Raw genomic sequence first — 21,544 nt, 5'->3', positions numbered from 1 at the left:
ATATATGTGCTTATATGGTTAAGCTTATATGCCGGGGTAGATGTGTTATGCTGTTAGTTTGTAAATGCGAAATTTCATTTGTATGGGTATAAATGAGAAACGAAAGTCTCCGTATGTATATATATATATACATATATATATATATATATATGTACATGTATATGTGTGGATATATGTAATGACATAAAAATATTTAAGAAAACATCTGTGCGTAATTGAAAAGTATACGGCCGAAGTAAGTAGTATTTAAAACCTTTACGTTTTCCCATCTAGACTGATAAGTGATGGCGGATTGAGAAAAGGCAAAAGAAACAATAACAACAACAACTATAACAACAACAATAATAATAACCATAACAAAAAACTGAATTTGAATATGAAACTGTTGAAATATTATACAAAAACAAAATATGTTTTTTAACTTTACAAATATTTGATGTACAAATATTGCATAAAGTCGTCTTTAAAACTGGAATTAAATTTTTACCAAATTTTTTTAATTATCAAGCAAAAGTTCTAGTTTTATGCAAATCTTAAAATGTAATTTAATTGCAATTTGGTTCCTTTTATTATTATTATTATTATTATTGAAGCTAGCACAGTTAGGGTTTTACGAAAAGGGGGTGAGAGAAAAAGAGAGAGACAGAGACGGAGGGAAAGATAAAGAGCGAATTAAAGAGAGCTTATTTTATTTGTCAAGCTCAAGGACATCCTGTTTTTAACTAAAGGTTTATTTCTAAGATTGCTAAGCGGGTTAAAAGCATCTTTATATTTGTATGTAAGCGAACACATGGACGCATCATGGCATAAGCAGACAGACAAAAACTAAACTGCAAAAAGTGAAATTAAAGCAAGCGGTTCAACTAAGAGACAACAAACCACACCAACGCTAACAACTCCTACACAATTATAAATTCTGAACTCCCAAACACACTAAAAAATGCATATATATAAGTGTTTGTATATATATATATACATAAACCTATACATGTGAATTTGTGTTACACACATACATAATGATATGTGCGTATATATGTGTCAATCCAAGACGAAGAGTTTGCTTTAAGTGTACAAACACCTATATACTCATGCATATACCTGCTCATATATAGTTATATATATATATATATATATATATATATATGTGTGTGTGTGTGTCTTTTTGTATGAATGTATATATATATATGCTTATGTATGGACGTATGTATATATGTATGTATATATATATACATATATATATGTATATATCTATATAAGTATGCATGTATGCGGGGTATATTCATAAAGCTTAAATGTTATTTCTCTTCTTATTTTGTTGTTGTCTGTGATGATATCTGTCTGTCCGCCTGCTTGTCTGTTAAGCGTCTAAAACAAGAAAATGTTTCCCCTTTTTTCTGAACTAATTTCTCTCCATATAAACATTCGCACACATACAATCAAGCAAACGTGTACATGCAGTTTTAATGAATGAATGAATGTTAGATATATACATGGACATATATATATATATATATATATATATATATATATATATATATAACTACAGTTTTTGCTCAAACTACATAAACGGGAGAAAACAAAACATTTATACCTTCTTTGTTTTTCGCTTTTTGTTGGATTTAGTTTAAAGTTGCTTTAGTAATTTGCAACAACATGATTGTGGAAAAAACAAAAACAACAGCGACAACAGCACTCGCAGCAACAACCCCTTATTAATACCAACTAAGAGCTTAAGTTTAATTTTCTTAAATTTAAATTAACAAAAAACTTTACTTTTTTACCTAAATTACATAACAGTATGTGTGTAAGTATATATGCAAACACTTTTTATGCTTCTTGTATTGCCATTGTTGTTACAAATAAAATCATATCAATTTAAGAGAAAGTTGTGAAATTTAAATTGTCTAAGGTTAGTAGCAACGATATTTTTAGTATATATATATATTTGTATGCTTGCTTGTAACTAAGAGAAATTAAAGCATAATTTTGAGTTGACTTATAGCTGACAGTCAATTTAAAGAAACAGAATTGACTCTATTTGGCTTACAACAAACTGACCTTTTTACATACATTCCCGTATGCGTATATATAGGTACTTATGAGATCATATATATTCCCATCGAAAAGACTAATTTCTTGCAATTTGAACAACGCAACAAACATTTACAAACACTTTGAAACGACGGGCATGTGAGTACCAATCAAAGCTTTGTTCCAATCGTACGCACGCATCCGGTTAAATTTACAACTTATTGCAATAAAACGAGATTTTATTTGAAGTAATTCGTCAAGCAATAGAACACGAGTTTTTTTTTTTTTTTTTTTTTTTTTAAATTTAGCATTTGATACAGTACTAGAGGAAACAACTAGACTGACTATCTTATCATGACTAAATTGAACAAGATGATCAATTGCTTAAGTAAATACAATACAAGAAAAAATCAAAAAGCAGATCTTTTTTTTATATATATATTTATTTATTTATTTATTTATTTAGTTATTTGTTTATTTTTTTATTTTTATTTTTTTTTTTTTGTATGACTCACACACAATTGAATTCGATTGATGCGTCGTCGTGAGTATAGGCAGTTCTTCAGCGGAAGTTCAACAATTGAATTAAATTATCATCATCATCAGTATTAAAACAGCAGCAGAGGATCATTTAAAGTGATCATAAAAAATCAAAGTTACATTTTATTAAAAAAGCTCAACACGAAGGGGAATTTAAATAAAAAACCAAATTAAAAGCTTATGTAGGCTTCAGAATATCTATAAAGAAAACGAAACTGAACGGAAATTCAAATTAAAATTATTTTAATTTCCCTTTTGCGACTGGACTAATCATTAATGTTTCATACATATATTTATATATGTACATATATATAAATGAACTTATGATCTCATATGTAATATTTATTAAAGAGCAGAACTGTAGACAATGTTGTATTGGAATTTACGCAGTGGGCGAAAAAATCGAGGACATAGGATGAGGCAATGCACCTACGCTTAACAAATATCATTGTACAATGCATGCATACCTACATACTTAAGAAGGATCTCAACTTGCAGATTTTCTTTTCAAAAAGTCCAATGTACACAATTTAGCAAGGGATTGTGGACACTTTATGAGGAGAGAGAAATGCATAACTCGACGTCAGTTATATGCGCGGGCGTGACCACAAATCAAAATTAAGTTTTATTCTACTGCATACTGCATAGTTGCTTTTGTTAATCTCCTGTATTATCTCCGTATTATATGTTAATGCTAATAATATTGAACATTTTAACTGCAACAACAGCAGCGAAAACTATTACAACCTAAAAGTGGAAGAAGGCATGAATTTCTAACAAAAATAGCATAAGCAATTGTCTCGCAGTTGCTATATTTGTAAAATGTTTCATTTTGTGACTAATTAGAGCTCATGATAATGTGTGCTGTTCCTTCTCCTCATACAAATTAAATCAACTAATTATATTCCCAACTAGAAAATGAAGGCATATTGAATGATATAATGAAGAGAGTCTATAAGAGATTTTATTATTAGATGTGAAAAAAAAAAAAAATGTATTCTTCATTTTTATTTCAAGGGTGCTGATGAGTGTCTTTGTAACCGTTCTAGGATCACAGAAATCAAATCGTAGAGAATAAGAGACTTCTAAAGATATTTTCATTTATGCCCATCAAAGAATGGAGACATTGATTTATTGTCGACATTGTCGCATTATGTAAGATATAATGTGAAGGCGCGAAATCGGTAAAGATAAGTTTAAAATTATGAGCTGAAATATCAGGCAAACGCATCCTCCCAAGAAGAGAAAAAAAAACATTACAAAAAAAAAGCAAAATTTTTTTTTGACGTATAACAAAATCTTATATAAAATATAACAAAAACTTTAGGTAGACATTTTACTTTTGATTCAAACTCAAACAAATGCATCGTACTTCTGAGCCCATTCACACTCCAGAGAGTTAGAGAGAGAGAGAGAGAGAGAGACGGAGATAGAGAAAAAAGTAACGCTCGTTACACACCGGTACAGGGAAGCAGATAACAGATCTACATTATATTCAGACTAGCTGCCAAGTATGGCACTAATTGCGAGCGTGTCAAATTGCAGATCATGTATATCCTCAGAAGAGGTACAATTGCATTTGATCGTATCTATCCTTGTGGGTATAAATTCACTTATAAGATAAAACTTGACAGCGAGGGAAAGCAGGAGCGTCAAAAATTGGCCAATTGCAATCAGTGCTTTCAAAAATGGTTGATAAGGTATCGTTTTAGTAATAAGAATACACATATACACATAATTCATGTCGCTCGATGCTCTAGTTACGTAAGAGCAATTAGATGAATCTCATCGGTTATCAGTTCAAACTAATTTATTTCGATTATTAAAAATATATTCATAGCAGTCACAGAAAGGTGTGATTTTTTTGTTATTTTTTTTTTTTAATTTCTATAAAAATTTCTTATACATATATATATATATATATATAACCAAAAATTATGTAATATATATATATATATATATATATATGGGTGTATGCTTGTGTGTATATAAATATATGAAAAGTGAGATTAAAATTTAAATCGATTAATGAAATTTAAACTATAATATACGTAGAAAATTATATGTATATTTTATATACATTTATATACATAGAGAATACATAGTCATTAGCATTCCATATTATTTTCCGATGCGCGTATACCATTCGCTAAAGCATGAATTCCTCTTTTTATGTCTGTGCTTTTCTTATTTCCAATAAAATGATTATATATCCACCATTTTTTTTTTTTTTTCTTTTTCGTTTATTTCCTCTCTTCTAGTGAATAAAATCTTTTTTCTGTGGTGTTGCTTTTGATATAAATCCTACAGGATATATTCAAGTCTAAGAGCAAGTAGCAAACTACAGCACCCCACTCTATCTTTACTACTAACCGCTAGACGTTAATAAAATTCGCCGCATGCGAATAAGAGACAGAAAATAGATGCAACGCCATTATTAGAGGACAAGGCAAACTAAAACTTTTCCCGCGTATATATATATATATATATATATATATATATATATATATGCAATACATATATACACATATAATACATATATATTATTTTCTCTCCATCCTGTTTTTCTCTAACGAGTCTCATGTTAAAAAAAAAAAAAAACAAAAAAAGACAAAAAAAAAAACAAAAAGCAAAATATGCATTTTATTTGGTGACGGTAAAACTTCGAATACCCTCCATTTAGGTTCCGATTCTAGCTATAAGGTTAGCATAGAAAAATTCGGACATCATTTTATTTAACTAATTTATTCATTCATTAAATAGTTGAAAGTTCTAGCTAATAGAAGGAAAAATTTTGCGTTCGCTCACAATTAAAAAAAAAATTTTTTGTTTTCATTTTGAAAATTCATTACTTTTTTCATTTTTCTCTTGTATTTCTTCAATTTATGATTGAGGATTGGGCGTATACTGAGTCCTTATAACATCAAAAAACATATGTGGATAACAACTTGAAGTTTGAAAGGGAGTTTATACGTTTTAAGCCGCACTACTAAATTTACTATAAAGAGTAAAGTAGGCATAAGCAATTTTGATACGTCTACAAGATGCATGCGATAAAGCGCAGTTGAAATCTGTCAGCCATATAATAGAAAGTATCGAGAATTCGTTCTAAAGCGAATGCAATTTTTCCCGTTCCGTTGTTTATTATTCTTTAAATATTTCTACAATAATGCTACGGCTACTGTTATTGCTCGAGTAATACACTGGATTGATAGAACTGTATATATATATATATATATATGTATATATAAATATGTTTTTAGTATGCTCTCTTTGATTTTCTTGAATTCTGTGGAGCAAAATAAAGAAATGAAGAGGAATTTTTTTGCTTTCACACGACACGACACTTTATATGCTTTTTCAGGTACATATAAATTTTCTATACAGTTCAGCTACTCCACCTCTATGCTTACTTACTTACTTACTTACTCTAGTAACGATCTCCATTTTCGTATTTACTACCTTATTTTGCTGCCAATATTTCTTCTATATTCCTGCATGTACAGGGATTTTCAGTATTGCACACACAGCAAGCTGAAATTTCTACTATACAATACATACTTACATTTATACATAGACATGAAACACATATTAACGATATGTACACGGCATGTGTATATATTATGTTTGGTGGTCCATAGCTCTTATGTTTCGTTCGTTTGGTATTTATCGACCAATGATATTGGAAATATGTCAGATGGATGCGTTGCGCAAAAGGTATTGGCACCATCAACATTGCTTTCGCCACCGCCGACGTTGTTCTTGTTGTTGCTGTTGGAGTGCTGACATTGGGTTTGCGAGGATATTTTGATTCAATAATAATGCAGCCACTCGAATAATGTGCATACATGTACACAATACGTACACATATATATGCAATCGATGCGAACAGCTCCACCTTAATCTTAATATCCGAAAACTGAAATGAATAATTATTCTTCTATCAATAAATGATATTACATATATATCTAGTGTACATATAAATTTTATATAAATCCATTTAACCAATCTACATTTGCAACTAGAATGTATTTATAATTATTGAAATTTTATCCCATCTTGATTTTTAAATTACTCCCTATTTGCTTAAAAAAAAAAAGGGAAAACGAAAAAGAGAAGAAAAATCATCTTCGCGAATGGGATAGACTTTATTGCTCTGATTTCAATTTTTAATAAAAATAATTACCGACGGCATTTTGATGTTCAACGAAACATTGCACTGAATTTTACTACTTAAAAATACAACAATGCTTATTTGTGCTCTCCGCTCAGCAAATCAGGTAGAATTTAGAGAGTAAAAAGAGAGAGAAAGAGTGAATGAGTTTATTTTGCTAAAGAGGAGAGATGAAATGAAGCGCATTATTATAAAAAGAGCGAGATGGTTGAAATTTTTTTTTTTTTTTTTTTCTGTTCAATTTATTCTGCTTTATATGAACGCACACGGGTATCTAGCAGATATTTTATTGACATTTACTAATACCAGCCCATCAGATTCGAGTCCGTATAAATACATTTCTATATATATATACATATATATATATATAGAAATATATATATATATATATATATATATATGCATGTATTTACGAGAATATGCGAAGGCTTAATGGTTGTGTGGTTGTAAGAAAAAAACAAAAAAAAAAAAAACATGAAACAAAAAAAAGAAGGAAAAAATATAACGCACACAAACAGTATTTCAATTCAATGTACGTTCGATGAGTATAAAAACTAATCTACTGAGTTCATACTTCATACCACCGTCAGCCTTACTCACCGACTCTGGTTAAGGCCATAGAGCTCAACATACTCCTGTACACCACACTATTCTATAACTTCGTTGCATACATGCGAACGGAATACACATAACACTGAGTTAAATGCACCATAAGCATATAGGTGTGTAGATATGTGTACCAACATATATTTATATATCTGTGTGAATGGTTGTGTAAACGAGTGTATATAGATAGATTTTTAACAAACCTGATTGGATGTTATTGACTGCGGCACAAACAGCTACAACAACAATATTGTGGTATGTACGAGTATTTTATTTTCCTTTTGCTATATTTTACGTTTATATCTTATATAGGATTTATACAATACATGTGCGTATATACATACTATATATATATATATATATATATATATATATTACCTTTTTTTGTAAAAAGAAAGGAGATATATATATATATATATATATACATATATCTTTACATAGTTGTAAATGTATATGCGGAAAAGGCGCATCTATACCTTTGTAAGCGTTTCATTTATGAATACAGATTTAAGAAAACGAATAACGGCAACAATAATTAGAATAAGAAAAAAATGGTTGTTCTGAAATCGCTATAAGGACTTTTTTGTGTGATTGGAGGCACATGTAGTCGATGATTGACATGGTTATTATATCTCAACCGTATATATATATATATATATATATATATATATATATATAAAATTGAAAATGGATAACGTTTATTAGCGAATTTTACCTTTTTTTTTAATAATTACTTATTTTTCATAACTAAATAAAATAAACAATTCTATTAATATAAAATGTATTATTAAAAAGGTCCTCTAAAGTTATTCACATCAATTTTCACAATAAGAAAAAAAAATAAGAAAAACGAAACGATGGAGATAGAATGAAGTAAGATAGTTTACGATTATCATCAACTCATTCTGGATATCGAAATTTTCAAATAAATTCATAAATGTGATCGTAATTAATCATCCTATCATTATAACATCAATTTAGATAACTTAAAATGTCCGATGCAATACATATATGTATATAATATATATATAACGTATTACGTTTTCTTCAACACTCCGTTCATATGCACATCTATACATAATACATCCATCATCTTCAAACATATTGACGCATTACCACTCCTTCTTAGAGTCACTCGTTATTATTCTTCTTTTTTTATTTTTTGTAGTGTGCATATAAAAATATTTTATAATAGAACTGTTTCAATGTATATGAGTAAAACCAGATGCTCAAAATAAAAAGAATATAAATAAACAACCATTTTATACTTCATTTTTAACGATTACCGTTCGTCCAATCGAATTCAATCGACTCCCAATGAAGGGTGTGTATACATACTTACACTTCCTTTTTTCTATTTTGGCACCCAAAAAGGGAAAAGTAAGCAAGAGCTCAACCCAAATTCTATATAGAAAGGAAAATCATGAAATCATCCAATGAACCTAATGCAGAAGGGAATACATTCCATTTTCACATGTGCACACACACATTCTCCTTCAATTGCATGAATGATTTAAATATATTGTGTATACACAGTGCCTTAACAACAGAATAGTAATAACAATAATAATAATAATAATTTTAATAACTACAATAACAATAATAATAGTAATAATAATCGTTATAATAATTAATTATTATTATTATTTAATATTTATATTTAATATATATTATATATATATTTATATATAATTATTATATATCTTTATATATATTAATATATAATAATAGTTATAATAATTAATAATAATATAATTATAATATTATTATAATAATAATAATAATGAAAACAATAATAATAATAATAAAATAATAACAATAATAATAATTTATAAAAATATAAATTTTTTTGTTAAACTAAGGAAAGTTCACTTCCTATAGCGAAGCATAAATATATGTATCTAATGATAATGCTTATATACAAAATTCGTTTTCATTTTTATACGTACAGATTCCCTCTGCTGAATTGCTACCACTCCATCAAGTACTGAATTGTGCCTCCTCTGCGCTACGAAAGCCAAACCACTCGAAATCGAACAGAGACACATTTGCCACAACTCAACACCATTTACAAAGACACTTCTTTCCATAGCTCCCGAAATCAAACCCTAAAAAAAATTGAATCTGTGCCCCCATGTCTTTCCTTGTACATGCTACTCATATGCTACTGCTTTTTTATTTTAGACTGTGTTGTATTTCTAACGTGCTTCCACTGTACTCTTCATATACATGCAGGCATACGTATATTTATTGAATTTTTATAAATACCAGCAGAAAAGAAGAAAGCATTTCTTTTTTAGTTCAACTTTTTTCTATTCAACATTTATATATATATATATATATATATATGTTTCCTTTTTTATTTTGCTTGCAAATGTTTTCCTATATATATATATTAGTTCTCTGTCGCAGGCGCTTTAGCTAGAGAGCCAAATTCTCATTTTTGTTACGTACAATCACTCACTCTCTTTTACACGTAAAAGGACATTTACTTTCTTCTCGTTTCCCATTTTTTTTCTTTCTTTTTTTTTCATTGGAAAAATTTTTGTGAACTTTAATACATATACGTATCTTCATATGCACAAACATTCTCTTGTGTATATTTGTGTATAAATATTAGTGATATATTGTAAATGCCCTTCATCCCCTACCCATACATCATACATTTATATTTATATATATATATATATACGCAGAGAACAATTAAATGGCATATATATATAAATATATATAGGTATTTATATATATGCCTTTATATAAATATATATACACATATATATATATATATATATATATATATATACGTATATCGAAACGTCCATATATCTGCATATGAGTATACACTGAAAGCAGCAGCAGCAGAACCACCATCGATTACGATTGGGAATCCATCTATAAAATGTTATATATACCCCTTAGATTTTTGTGTTGTATAAAGTTGACATTTGCTTTGATAGAATCCAAGCACCACCTACTACGAATCCTGTACATATACGTTGTACATGCAACCATGTATACATTCACTAATACATATATTATTTTATAGTATGTGCTGAATTTTTTTTTTTTTTTTTTTTTCCTTTTTTTCTTTTTTCTTTGATTTCTGTTTTGATTTTTACTTTTCTTATTTTGCCTTGAATGCTGATTGTCTTCATTTAGCAAAGATGAGTGCGCTTCAGTGAAGAGCGCGTGAGTCTGTTTAAAAATGTATTTAAGTATTTTTATTTCATCTTCTTCTTCTCAGTTTGTCTTTGTCAAGAAATATCTATAAGTTAGCACAGTTTTAAGTACTAAGTAACTAAGAATCAAATATAAGTATATTTCTGTCATTGTTTAATTTCTTCTTAACGCTTACAGTTCAAAGCTGTTTCCAGACACATTACACATCTCATTCATCCATAATTTCAACAAATCGGTTATTCTTCTCTAGCTTTTAGATAATGCCGCAGAAATGTTACAAATTTGTCGACTTAATGATCCTAAATGTAGGCAATATTTATCTTTAATAACTATTTCGAAATTGGGAAAAAAAAGTCCATTTATTAGTGATGTTGAAATTGTTGCAAAACAAAAAGTCTTAAATAAGTAGTAGTAGTGCATCTTATTTATTTATTCCTTTAGCTAACTGTACACCTATTAACTTTCTCCGGAAGACAAAAATCAAAAATTAAATAGTTATGAGTGGTTTGTGATCTTAATAGCGGCCATATTTTTTCGAGATAAACATGTTTCACAGAACTAAACAAATAAAACCAATCAACTTGAGAGAATCTTTATCTTATCTACCCGTCCGGCCGTTTAAACTTACTTGGCCAATAGACATCTATCTTTTAAGCGGTGCTGATACGCTGCTCACGGATTGCTGCTATCGTATTCTACATTTTTAATTGTAATGATTTATGGGTTAGTAAATTCATTTACTAGAATTTCGAAAACAATTATTAAAATAAATATATTTACATATATATATATATATATATATATATATAAGAAAACCCTACTTGTAATGCCATAATTTTATCTTTATCACAAGATTTGTTTTTTTTTTTTTTTTTCATTTAAAAGACTCGCTACCCATTTTGTTATTTTCACATCACTTTTATACAACAATCTGTATATACGTACGTACTTACGTACTTATTATTGCTCTTTATAATAAAATACAAATACAGCAAAAATTGATAATATATTTTTTCTTAATTTAATTTGCTTTTGGTTTCAGAGTTTTATGAGCTGACATGTGGAGAATAACTTTTTGTGAGCTTGTGTATGCATTTATTTGCTTAAATTAAGTATTGTTATAAAATCGTACACTATTAAAGCTACTCGATGAAATATCTTTTTTATCATATTAACAGTTGTTAATTGTGTTTTGAAGAGTTTAAAACGGAAATTTTTTCGAACGACAAAAAGTAAGAGGACTTATCTACGTACCATAAGTTTGCACTGTATTCACTTTTACACACATGCATAGTATATATATATATATATATATATATATATATATATTAGGATATTAATTTTATATTTATATGAAAAAAAAAAAAAAAAAAATTAATCGTTTATTTAATTAAATGATTTATGTTTCCTGTATTTTTTCTTTTTTTTCTCTTTTCAGGTAATTATTCCATTTGTTTACTCGAAACTAAATACATTTCTCCGGAATTACAAAATACGTAAGTACGCATAAATATCCTTGATTAATTTTGTCATCTTATTGCATACGATCCGCCTTTGGCCAAGTTATTAGTTAATACCTTTGACTGGCCTAAAAATATGCATAAAGTGCTGGACAGTTTATGACAATTGTAAACAGCAGCCGTTTTACAAGTCAATCACCCCTGCGTAAGTCAGACTTCTTCGCGCAAGTAAAAAAGTCTTTTCGTAAGTCTCGGCATTCAAATCGACCCAAATCGAATTTGGAGCAGTAATAAAAACAATTAACGTAATTAATCGATTAAGCCCGCAAGTAATGGATTCAAATAATTTGTAAATATTTTCGTAAGTCATCAATCAAAAAAAAAAAAGAAAAAGAAGAATGTTAACTTACAAGTTTACAGTAAAGATGAGCTTTAGAGAGAAATTTTTCATATGTTTTCTAACAAGAGAAAACATGTTTTCATGTACGCCCGGTACGCTTTAGTCGGACTGAATGTTTACATTAAACAATAATGCATTCGCATAAGTGCACACTACGATCCCTTAGATTTAAGCAAGATTTCAATTAAGAGAAAAAAAACAAAAAAACTAAAACAAAAACAAAAACAAAAAGAAGCGTAAAGCCAAGTGTGGAGAGTTTTCCTGTTAACGTGCTACAATACTTTACGCCCTATCAAATTTGTGTAAAAGAGCATAAGAAGAAGAAAAAAAGTAAAAGAGCTCTTTCGCCTATTATCAATTCGTTATTTGCTTGACACGATTTAAACTTTAGTTACTACCGGGTACGAGTACAGTAACATATTACCGCACGCAGGAAATTTCGATTCGATGCGAATTTATGGAGAGCACAGTAGCGTGGCCCGTTTTTTACATATATTAAAAATTGAAAAATCTTTTTCATATAAAAGATAACTCGCTGGATGCAGATCAATTCCCCCAACAATATTTCAATGAAATTGATTGGTTATCTCTTATAATATTGAACGGAGCATGATTGCGCTCAGCGAGCAGACAAATGGAATACAGAGAGCAGGATAACCTACGAGCACCTGCATATATATACACACACAACTAGGCACCTTTACAAGAAGTGCTAGCACATAATCCAATCCCCCAGGTTCGCATGTAAAGCAGAAGAGATATTGCATTAAGAGGTGTTTGCAGGATAACCCGCTGAATCCGCTCTGTCTATTTTATGAATCTAATTACGAATCAATTTTCCTAATCGGAATGAGAGATAGTGGTATGTACATTAAGTGCAAGTACTCTATCGGATTTAATTCCCGCTTCGCATCTCTGTAGCATCAGTGGTAAAGATCGGACTCCATGTCTCTGGCGAGGGCATGATTATCGACTTTGCTGACAGTGTAGCCAATCGAAAAAGTTATTAAGTCTTTATTATGGGAATGAGTAACGGCTTAAGCAATTCATGGTTAATCGGCGGTTATATTAATGCGACTGCATAGATCCAACTTATCATAGATAATCATCTGGTTATCAAACCACGAGATACGCTTCTCTACCGAGAAAATAGCAACGCATCCAAACGTCTCTAACTTGCATTATGTCACAAATTGTCATCTCTAACGAGTGCTAGAGCAGGTGCTGTACGAAACTTTTACCTTAGCAAAAAAGATGCATCGAAATCTGGTGAAAAGATATTATTTTAGCACATTAAGGCAAATATGCGAATCGTCAATGAGGCCCGTACTCTGATGAAATGATTTCCATCCGCAAGCATGTGACGAAGTGGTAATGAAGGATGAAGGTGTCAGACGTTAAAGCTATTATGAATTACACGTGCAGGAAGTAATTTGAAGGCAGAAATAAGCCTCTTCTATTTGCTCTAATAAGTTGAAAACTACCTTACACATGATTGATCAGAGGTTCTCGAGTTCAGTCGCGAGCCTTCGTTTATATGATTTAGCAGAATCGAAAAGCATTTCATATCGAATATAGTGCTTTCAATCACCGTCACCAGGGACTCTAATGAGCTAGTGTTTGGAGTATCTTGATAGTGTGGTAAATGCAGGGATAGTGGGACCAAATTTTCAAGATAATAGATGCAGAAATTGTTATTACTTGCCGCGTAATAATGCTTAGCAACAATTCCGTGAGAAAGACTATGCATCTGTGGCGTAGTGATTAATACATGTTCACAATGTGATTCATACATCGACATGGCTTAAAAAAAAAGTGAGATCAACTTCGGCTAAGAGTGAAATCATGCACGCGGAGCAAACCGTTGAGCAGGCATATGTAAGCGAGCTTCTTGGAATCAAGTTCGAACACGGATTAGATTCGGAATTGTTGTCCGTGCGAACCAAAGCACATAGAACCGCAAACAATCGCAGATTTAAGGACAAGAATGAAACTCAAACATATGGCTTGAGTTCGCCTTTAATATGCACGTGAAATAAATGACATTTGACTTGCACGCATGTTGCGATTTGCCGGAATTAACTTCAACATCGTTGAGTTCGTCTAAGACAAAACGGCATACTACTGCCGGCACAGGATTTTCAAACATCAAAATTTGAATATGAGTAAGGTTCCGCGCACGAGACAAGTGGCACGGTTCTGTCTACATCCTAGGGACTTTAAAAACGTCATCAAGAACACTAACGTGGATAGGATTCGTCGAAAACGCGTTTTGAAATATGCATTGAAATCGTTGTCGTTAACTAAGAGATCTGCTTGCAACTAAATAACTAATTTTTATGTTTCTACTTCGGTTGTCGGGTATCTACGGTTCGACCAGCGATGCACGGGATATTTGATGTGTTTTAAATTGTTACACATATTATATGCCGCTGTACGATATATATGGGGAGGAGTAGGGGAAAGTGTAGTGTGCTAAAAAGAGAAAAAATAAATAAAATAAAATAAAAAAGTAACAAAAATACAAAAAATATTTAAGGCGTAAGTAAACTTTGTTGTATACGATCTATTAGCGCAAACTATGTATTTAAGTGTAAATGTTAATGTGTATATGAAGTATAATAGTTTGGAGCAATGAGGCATAAGCCAGACAAAAATTAAGACCTTTAGTAGAAAAATAATTAATGCACGACATTATATGAATTTGATAGGAAAAAATCGATTCGACGGCAACAATAACAACATGGGCAACATGTACGGCATTATTGTCTGCGTAACTTTTGTTTTTTTTTTTTTTTGCTATTCATAATGTGTGGAAGACAAAAGCCGATATATTGTCAAGTTAGGGTAAAATACAGACGGACGCGGCAAACAGACTTACAAGCATTAAAATACTAAAAATATTTCACCGCAACTAAAATAAAAAGAAAATATTATAAAACATGTCTTATTTATACTAAGTAAACATATAAAGTGCGTGTGTATTTGTCTCTTTCGACTTATACAAATGATGTGTCAACGATATGCGGGAATGCGTTGGCATACTCGAGTGCAAAATACTGCTTCAGTTTTGAAATATTTTTAAAGTTTCATCATTAAAAGTGACAAATATTGAAATGTGGCGGACGGTAATAGGGCACGAATGGTAGCTAAATCACGTGAGTGACTTCAAAGACTCGTTTGCAGAAATGGTAAAAATCATTAGCTTCTATTTCGAGCATTGTGGCGTATATTTATACTACCCTTTACTGCCGTTGCTAATGTTGGGTGCTGCTGCAAGGAGCAGAAAACAAAAAACAAAAAACAAAAAACCAAGGAACAACAATAAAAAACAAAAACACCTGTCATTGCCTGGCATATAAAGGCTGACACAAAGTTCAGTAATACTTTGTGACCTTTGTCTGACTTTAACGTTTAAGCATACATATCAACGGCAAAAAAAAAAAAAAAAAAAAAACCTAAAGTCAACAACTGCAAGGGAATACCCATCATCATTACATATACATACATACACAAAACATTTGTATACTTGTACGTTTGTATGTATGTTTAAAATGTGTGCATGGAATATGTGCCCCTGTCTATCATTAATTTTGGCGCGCAAAACTGTTGCAATTTTAGCTTAAACAAATATACAAACAACTGTTTTCACTCTATCATCGAATGAACGCGGTTTTTCATGCCTACACCCGCACACGTATATATTTACTGTTGTTATTGCTTCTTTTTTTTTTTTTTTGTTTATTATTGTTGTTCTTATTGTTATTGGTGTTGTTGTTGTTGTTATTGTCCACTTTCACATCAATTGCAGGCTAGTAAATGTTATGTTCCCTTCATTTCACCCACACCAATGACTTCTTGCTTTAAAAAGCATTGCTTTCCTCTATAAAAATACTTTAACATATATTCACATGCATACACATTTTCAAGCGTAAATACATATACATATGTAAAAGCTTATAAGCTGCCACACATGTGGTATTGTTTTGTGGTTATAATGCACAAAATCCTGCGTCTTTCGGCTGGTATTGTTTATACGTTTGTCAGGTTGTATATATTTGTGGTCAGCGATTCATACTTTGCCGGCATACTACGAGAGAGAAAGAGTGGAGGGGGTGACGATAAAAGTGCGAAATTTGTGTCAATTGCATTGGATGTTAATGCTTAGGTGAGAATGATACGAAGGGAGGACAGTCGGGGAACTGTGTGTGTGTGCGTGTGTGTGTGTGCTGTATAGATTGTTGTCGTGTTTCGAGATTTTCTTTTTTTTTTTCTCTATTTTATTATTCGGAAAAATTCTCACGCATTTTTGCTTAAGCTACGGTAACTTCTCCTCATTTACGAAATGACATTGAAAATATATTTAAAAGGCGAATTGAACGAATGAAGTCAATCATTTAGTGGTGGTAGTAGGCGGTGGAAAACATTTTTTTGATGGGTTTTTGTTGTTAGATAGGTTTGAAAATTTTCAGGGTAATTTCATTAAATAATTAAGCGCTCATAAAAGCGGGCAATGGTGTCATAAGATTCGATTTAAAATACACCATAATTATAATAATAGATGAAGGAAAAAGTTCGTGTCGTTTTTTCATCAAAATTCAAACTTAGCTTTAAGAAAACCAAACTTGCATTTCGATCGATGCTATTACTCCAGCTGTAAAGCCAAGTGATTTCCACAGATCATTTAAGGAAACACTGCAGAGGGCGATGCAAATAATAACCGCCCGGAGAATACTTCTTGTTATATCACATAAGCACCGAGACTTCTCAGCGCAGATCTTCTTATTTCCTTCAAGCCAAAATAAATGTGTGCCAGCCTTCCGATTGATCAATTTCGCTCGTGTTTCAGTTCAGTTGCGCCCTTTAATCGCATCAATTGTTAATTGTCGCGATTAGAATCTGTCGAAAGTAAAGCATCTTATCATCGACGAGCCCTATGCAGTTTTATCAACCAATCGGGCAATACTTTACGCAGCGTCAGCCCGCCCTCTTGCTACCCGTCCGCTTTTCTTAAGTTTGTCAATTTCGGATGATGGTCGCTTACGGAATTTTGAGTTTCGTCACGTAAAGCAGTTTCTTGTGAAATCGTCAGGCGGCTTAAAAAAACAGTCGAGCAAAAACACCAGATCTATGTGAGAAAAGGGATGCAAAGCCTATTGAAGAAATATTGAAAATATTCCTTGTAATGTTTCCTTAATCTCTTAAAGGTTTAAGTAGGGATCTAATCCAAGAATAAATGTGCAGGATTTGCTTTTGATTAGGAATGGCTTCCGTCGGGCCACACAGATATAATATAGAGCATTATGTTATATAAGTATGACGCATCATTTGAATGAAGTTGCCCGTCGAAACTGAAATTATTATTGGGAGCTGACAATTCTTAACATTAATTCCACTCATAACGTTCCGCAACCGCCTTATTCGTCCCATTTTACTCGGTCAGGCTCGATTGAGGCGATAAAGACGAATCGAAAAATGAGAGCAAAAAAAAAACCTATCGCATTAAATACTGAGAATATTGGCGTGGAGCTGCGAATGCATTTCCGCCCGAGCGCTGCAAACTCAACAAAAATTGGACTTGAATGTGAAAAATATTAGTAGCTTTTGTGAACGAGAATTGAATGAAGAAGTACGTAAGAGGACTTGATGGAAAGATGTTTGCTGCACTAATGAAATTTCATACGAATATGTACCGACTAAAAACAATATTTATACAATCGCCTGCTGCACTAGAAGCATATATGCATTATAGGTATCGCTGGATTGGCCAATAGATGTAAAAGAATTATGGAAGCATTCGCAATCTCAGTTACTTAAGCCATTGAATCCTTTTAACATAAACGTTAGTCTCTCCTTTCTCTCCTTTTTTTTTTTTTTTTTTGGTTTTTGTCGTTAATGTTTACGTTTTATAATTATCGGAGCAACGCTCGTACAACGTTGAAATGTCAATCATTGTCAATGCGAAAGTAAAATTTAAAAAATATATTTCTTCAAATCTCTGAAAAAAAAAAAACAAGTAAACCGTTAAGTCGAAAAATAATAAACGAATTAAAAATATATGCAGAGTCCAGCCTATGTTAGGAGCAGTGTAAGTAAATCATAAATTTTCTTATATTTACTTTCGTTTGTTACAAGCGATTATTGCTGCCATTGTTGTTTATGACGCGTTCTATTGCAACATTGTATTAAAAGAGATATGTCCTCATAAAACGTTAGAAAATTAAAACAGTGAGAATTCAGAAAAATGACAACAAGGAAAACATTCATTCGTACAACGAACACATATATAGCAGACCAAAGCAAGAGGGAATTTTTGATAATACCAGGCCAGCCATACTTTCTATGCATATATATATACATGCAATATATATACACATGTGTAGAGAAGATATCCTCTATTTGGTATATTAAGGACTAGGAATTGAGTGGTTGTGAGATAGATGAGACTGACTTGCATTGGTTAGAGTTCGTGCAGATGCTGTTCGCATGTTTGTTGTGGTTCATAACTGTCTCCACTTATATCTTGAAACATGTGGCATAGAGTGAGTGGTTCGTAGTACGCTAAACCAAGTAACGGAAAACTTGAAGAGTTTTTACTGTACAGGAAACGGAAATGGATAAAAATGAGACATACACTTGCAAAAACAAAAAAGGAAAAAAAGACAAACGCATAACAAAACCAAACAACACAATAACAATAACAATAACAATACAAGATAGGACAGGACTTCTCAAGTAGTCCTTAATATCGGTGGTATGCAGTATACATGCGTGTAGTTGCTGCGTTGCCTTTCGTCGTACACGTGAAATGCAGAAACGAAAATCAATATTTTTTAAATTTAAATAGGCAGGCAATGACCTTCATTTCAGCATATATATGTATATGTGTTTGTGTTTGTGTTTACGTGCATGCATCTAAGAGCATAAAAATTTATCGGAAAACTTACTTTTATTATGCTTTAAAGGGCAAAGAAAGCCTAGCAAAAATTCAGCGAAAACAACAATAATAAAAAATTCTCCCACGCTTCAAAATTTAACCGATCTTTAATTTTATTGTACGTACAAATTTATACGAAAATGTATGCATGTGTTCTATTTACTGCTTACTTTTGTATTATAGACATAGCATATGTGCGGGTCGGTGTGCCAATAAATGAATTTAATTCAATTTCCTCTTAGTTTTTCGTCAGTTTATTTGTTTGTTAGCTCGCTGAGCCGCAATTCAAATAATGTGTACACACAATCAATGAAAGCTTTTGTTCTCATTAAAAAAAAAAATATATATAAAAAAAATAAATAAAAACTGAAATATTCACACACATGTGCGTGTATTTAAATGTTGACAGAAAGTTGAAATTCGATCGAATTTAATTATTTTTTAAATGCTGTTTTATTATTATCGTCATTTTTTCGGTTTGCATATCAATTGTTTCTAAAGACAGGAAATCGTTAAAGAATTGTATTTTTGAATCGAAAGAAATCCCCCACAAAACTCTTCATATCAACATACATATACATACAGCTGAAGACAGAGCGTAAAGAATTAAAATAAAAAAAAATTGAAAAAAAAAAAAAACAGAAATAAATGCAAAAATGCTCAATATCACGACTAAACACAATGTTTATGTTACTCAGCCGAATCGAACCATCACCATTAAGAACATTCTTGTGCTTGTTATTGTCATTTTGTGCCAACATATGCTGGCTTAGTTGTGGTTGGATAAAGTTAACTCTCCATGGCAGGGAGTTAGGCTTTGTTCTCTGTGCCTGAGTTGTCGTCAACGTCGTTGTCTGTGCCGTAAGTTTTCAGCGCATGAACGGCTATATATTCATGTTATTATTCTTCCTGTTATATATACATATATATATATATATATATATATATATACATTTATGTACATACATAAACACGCTTGTGTATGGTTCTACTGATAATAATGACGACAACTACAATGAAACGACAATGACAATATATTATGTATTTAGCATTATATTAGGAATATCAACAAAGGCTGAAGAGTACATTTTCATATTTTCTTCACTTTATTCGCTACCGGGGAACGGCGAGTATACCCAATTAGGCAATCCGCTTTTAAAGCTTAAAAATCCTGAAGACCGTAAAAGTTGACGTTGAAAATTGATGCATGATCTTGACGGAACTTGTGAATACAAGTTGAAAAAATTGGGGCCATCGACCTATTGTCGTCCCGACCAAACTAACAATGGCCTGGAAAGTGAAACACTTTCTGGAAAAAAACTAAAATTTCATAAAACGTTCATTGAATTACGCAAGCGATTATTTACGAGCGCCATATATATACACACATACATATACATATATATGTATATAAGCATATTTGTTTTGTTTTAAACGCCGATCAACCGATTGACAGGGTCATCAAATCAACAATTCCGCATAATACATAGATTTTTTTATAAAGCTTTTTCCTTCCTGCATTGACGTGCATAATAAAATATCCGGTTTTTTTTTTTTTCGGTCATGGAAAAATTGAAAATTTGCAAAAATGCTTCAATTCAAAGCTTGTCTCTCAGCATAGTCATCGGCCCTCTCATCTAAAGCTGGGCGAGGATTGCTGTATGGACTTAAATTCAAGATATCATGAGTTTTGATGTATCGCGTCCGGTGTTCGTTCCAATTCAGCTTTATCGCTGTTGTTACATGGTTCGCCTACCTTCCCATCGCGGGCTTGTTTGGACTTTGAACATAACAATCTATTAATTGTTCATCGCATGTAACTGTTCAGCGGTACTATTTTTCGAATTAAGCAGAGAAAGTAACGTCTCACACAAAAGGTGTTTTCAGCACCAAATTCGAAATCTTCGTTGCCAGAAAGCGTATCCTTACATTGCGATACGTACTGATATTACGAGTGATAATTGTTAACACATTTGTAAGATATGAAGAAAACAATAGCAGCTCAGAGGTGTACGTCCATTGCAGGCGCCACAAGCTTAGTTGCGCACCTAATACATATATAAATAGCGATGACGGTATAGATGGCATTCGTCGCTCTCATCCTCTCGAATTTCAAAATATATTTGAAAATCAAGTAAGGATAAATCGGATTAAGGACGAAATTCCTTCTGCATGCGTCTTTTTAAAACATTTGATGAAAATGAAAATGAAAGTCA

At 31.4% G+C, this 21,544-nt stretch overlaps 2 protein-coding genes across 6 annotated transcripts in view; one reads left to right on the top strand and one right to left on the bottom strand.

Moving 5' to 3' along the window:
* The window catches only part of LOC119641226 (homeobox protein cut), a 98,973-nt gene that overhangs the window by 16,778 nt on the left and 60,651 nt on the right, over positions 1-21,544 (top strand). The gene's annotated exons all lie outside the window — the stretch shown is intronic.
* The window catches only part of LOC119641247, a 40,957-nt gene continuing 24,849 nt past the window's right edge, over positions 5,437-21,544 (bottom strand). Inside the window, exons 1-2 of one of the 2 annotated variants that reach the window (XM_038039827.1) lie at positions 6,758-7,117; positions 5,437-6,490 (exon numbers count right to left, since the gene is read on the bottom strand). In XM_038039827.1, coding sequence (XP_037895755.1) covers positions 6,035-6,490; positions 6,758-6,766 — 465 coding nt within the window. In that variant the 5' untranslated portion in view covers positions 6,767-7,117 and the 3' untranslated portion in view covers positions 5,437-6,034. Of the gene's footprint in view, positions 6,491-6,757; positions 7,118-21,544 lie in introns of those variants that run through there. The other variant, XR_005247809.1, reaches the window with a different exon arrangement.

This window comes from Glossina fuscipes, unplaced genomic scaffold (genome assembly GCF_014805625.2).
Source record: "Glossina fuscipes isolate IAEA_lab_2018 unplaced genomic scaffold, Yale_Gfus_2 0, whole genome shotgun sequence".
NCBI lineage: Eukaryota > Metazoa > Arthropoda > Insecta > Diptera > Glossinidae > Glossina > Glossina fuscipes.
Note: the sequence above shows the minus strand (reverse complement) of the source record. Positions and strands in the feature narration are given on the sequence as shown.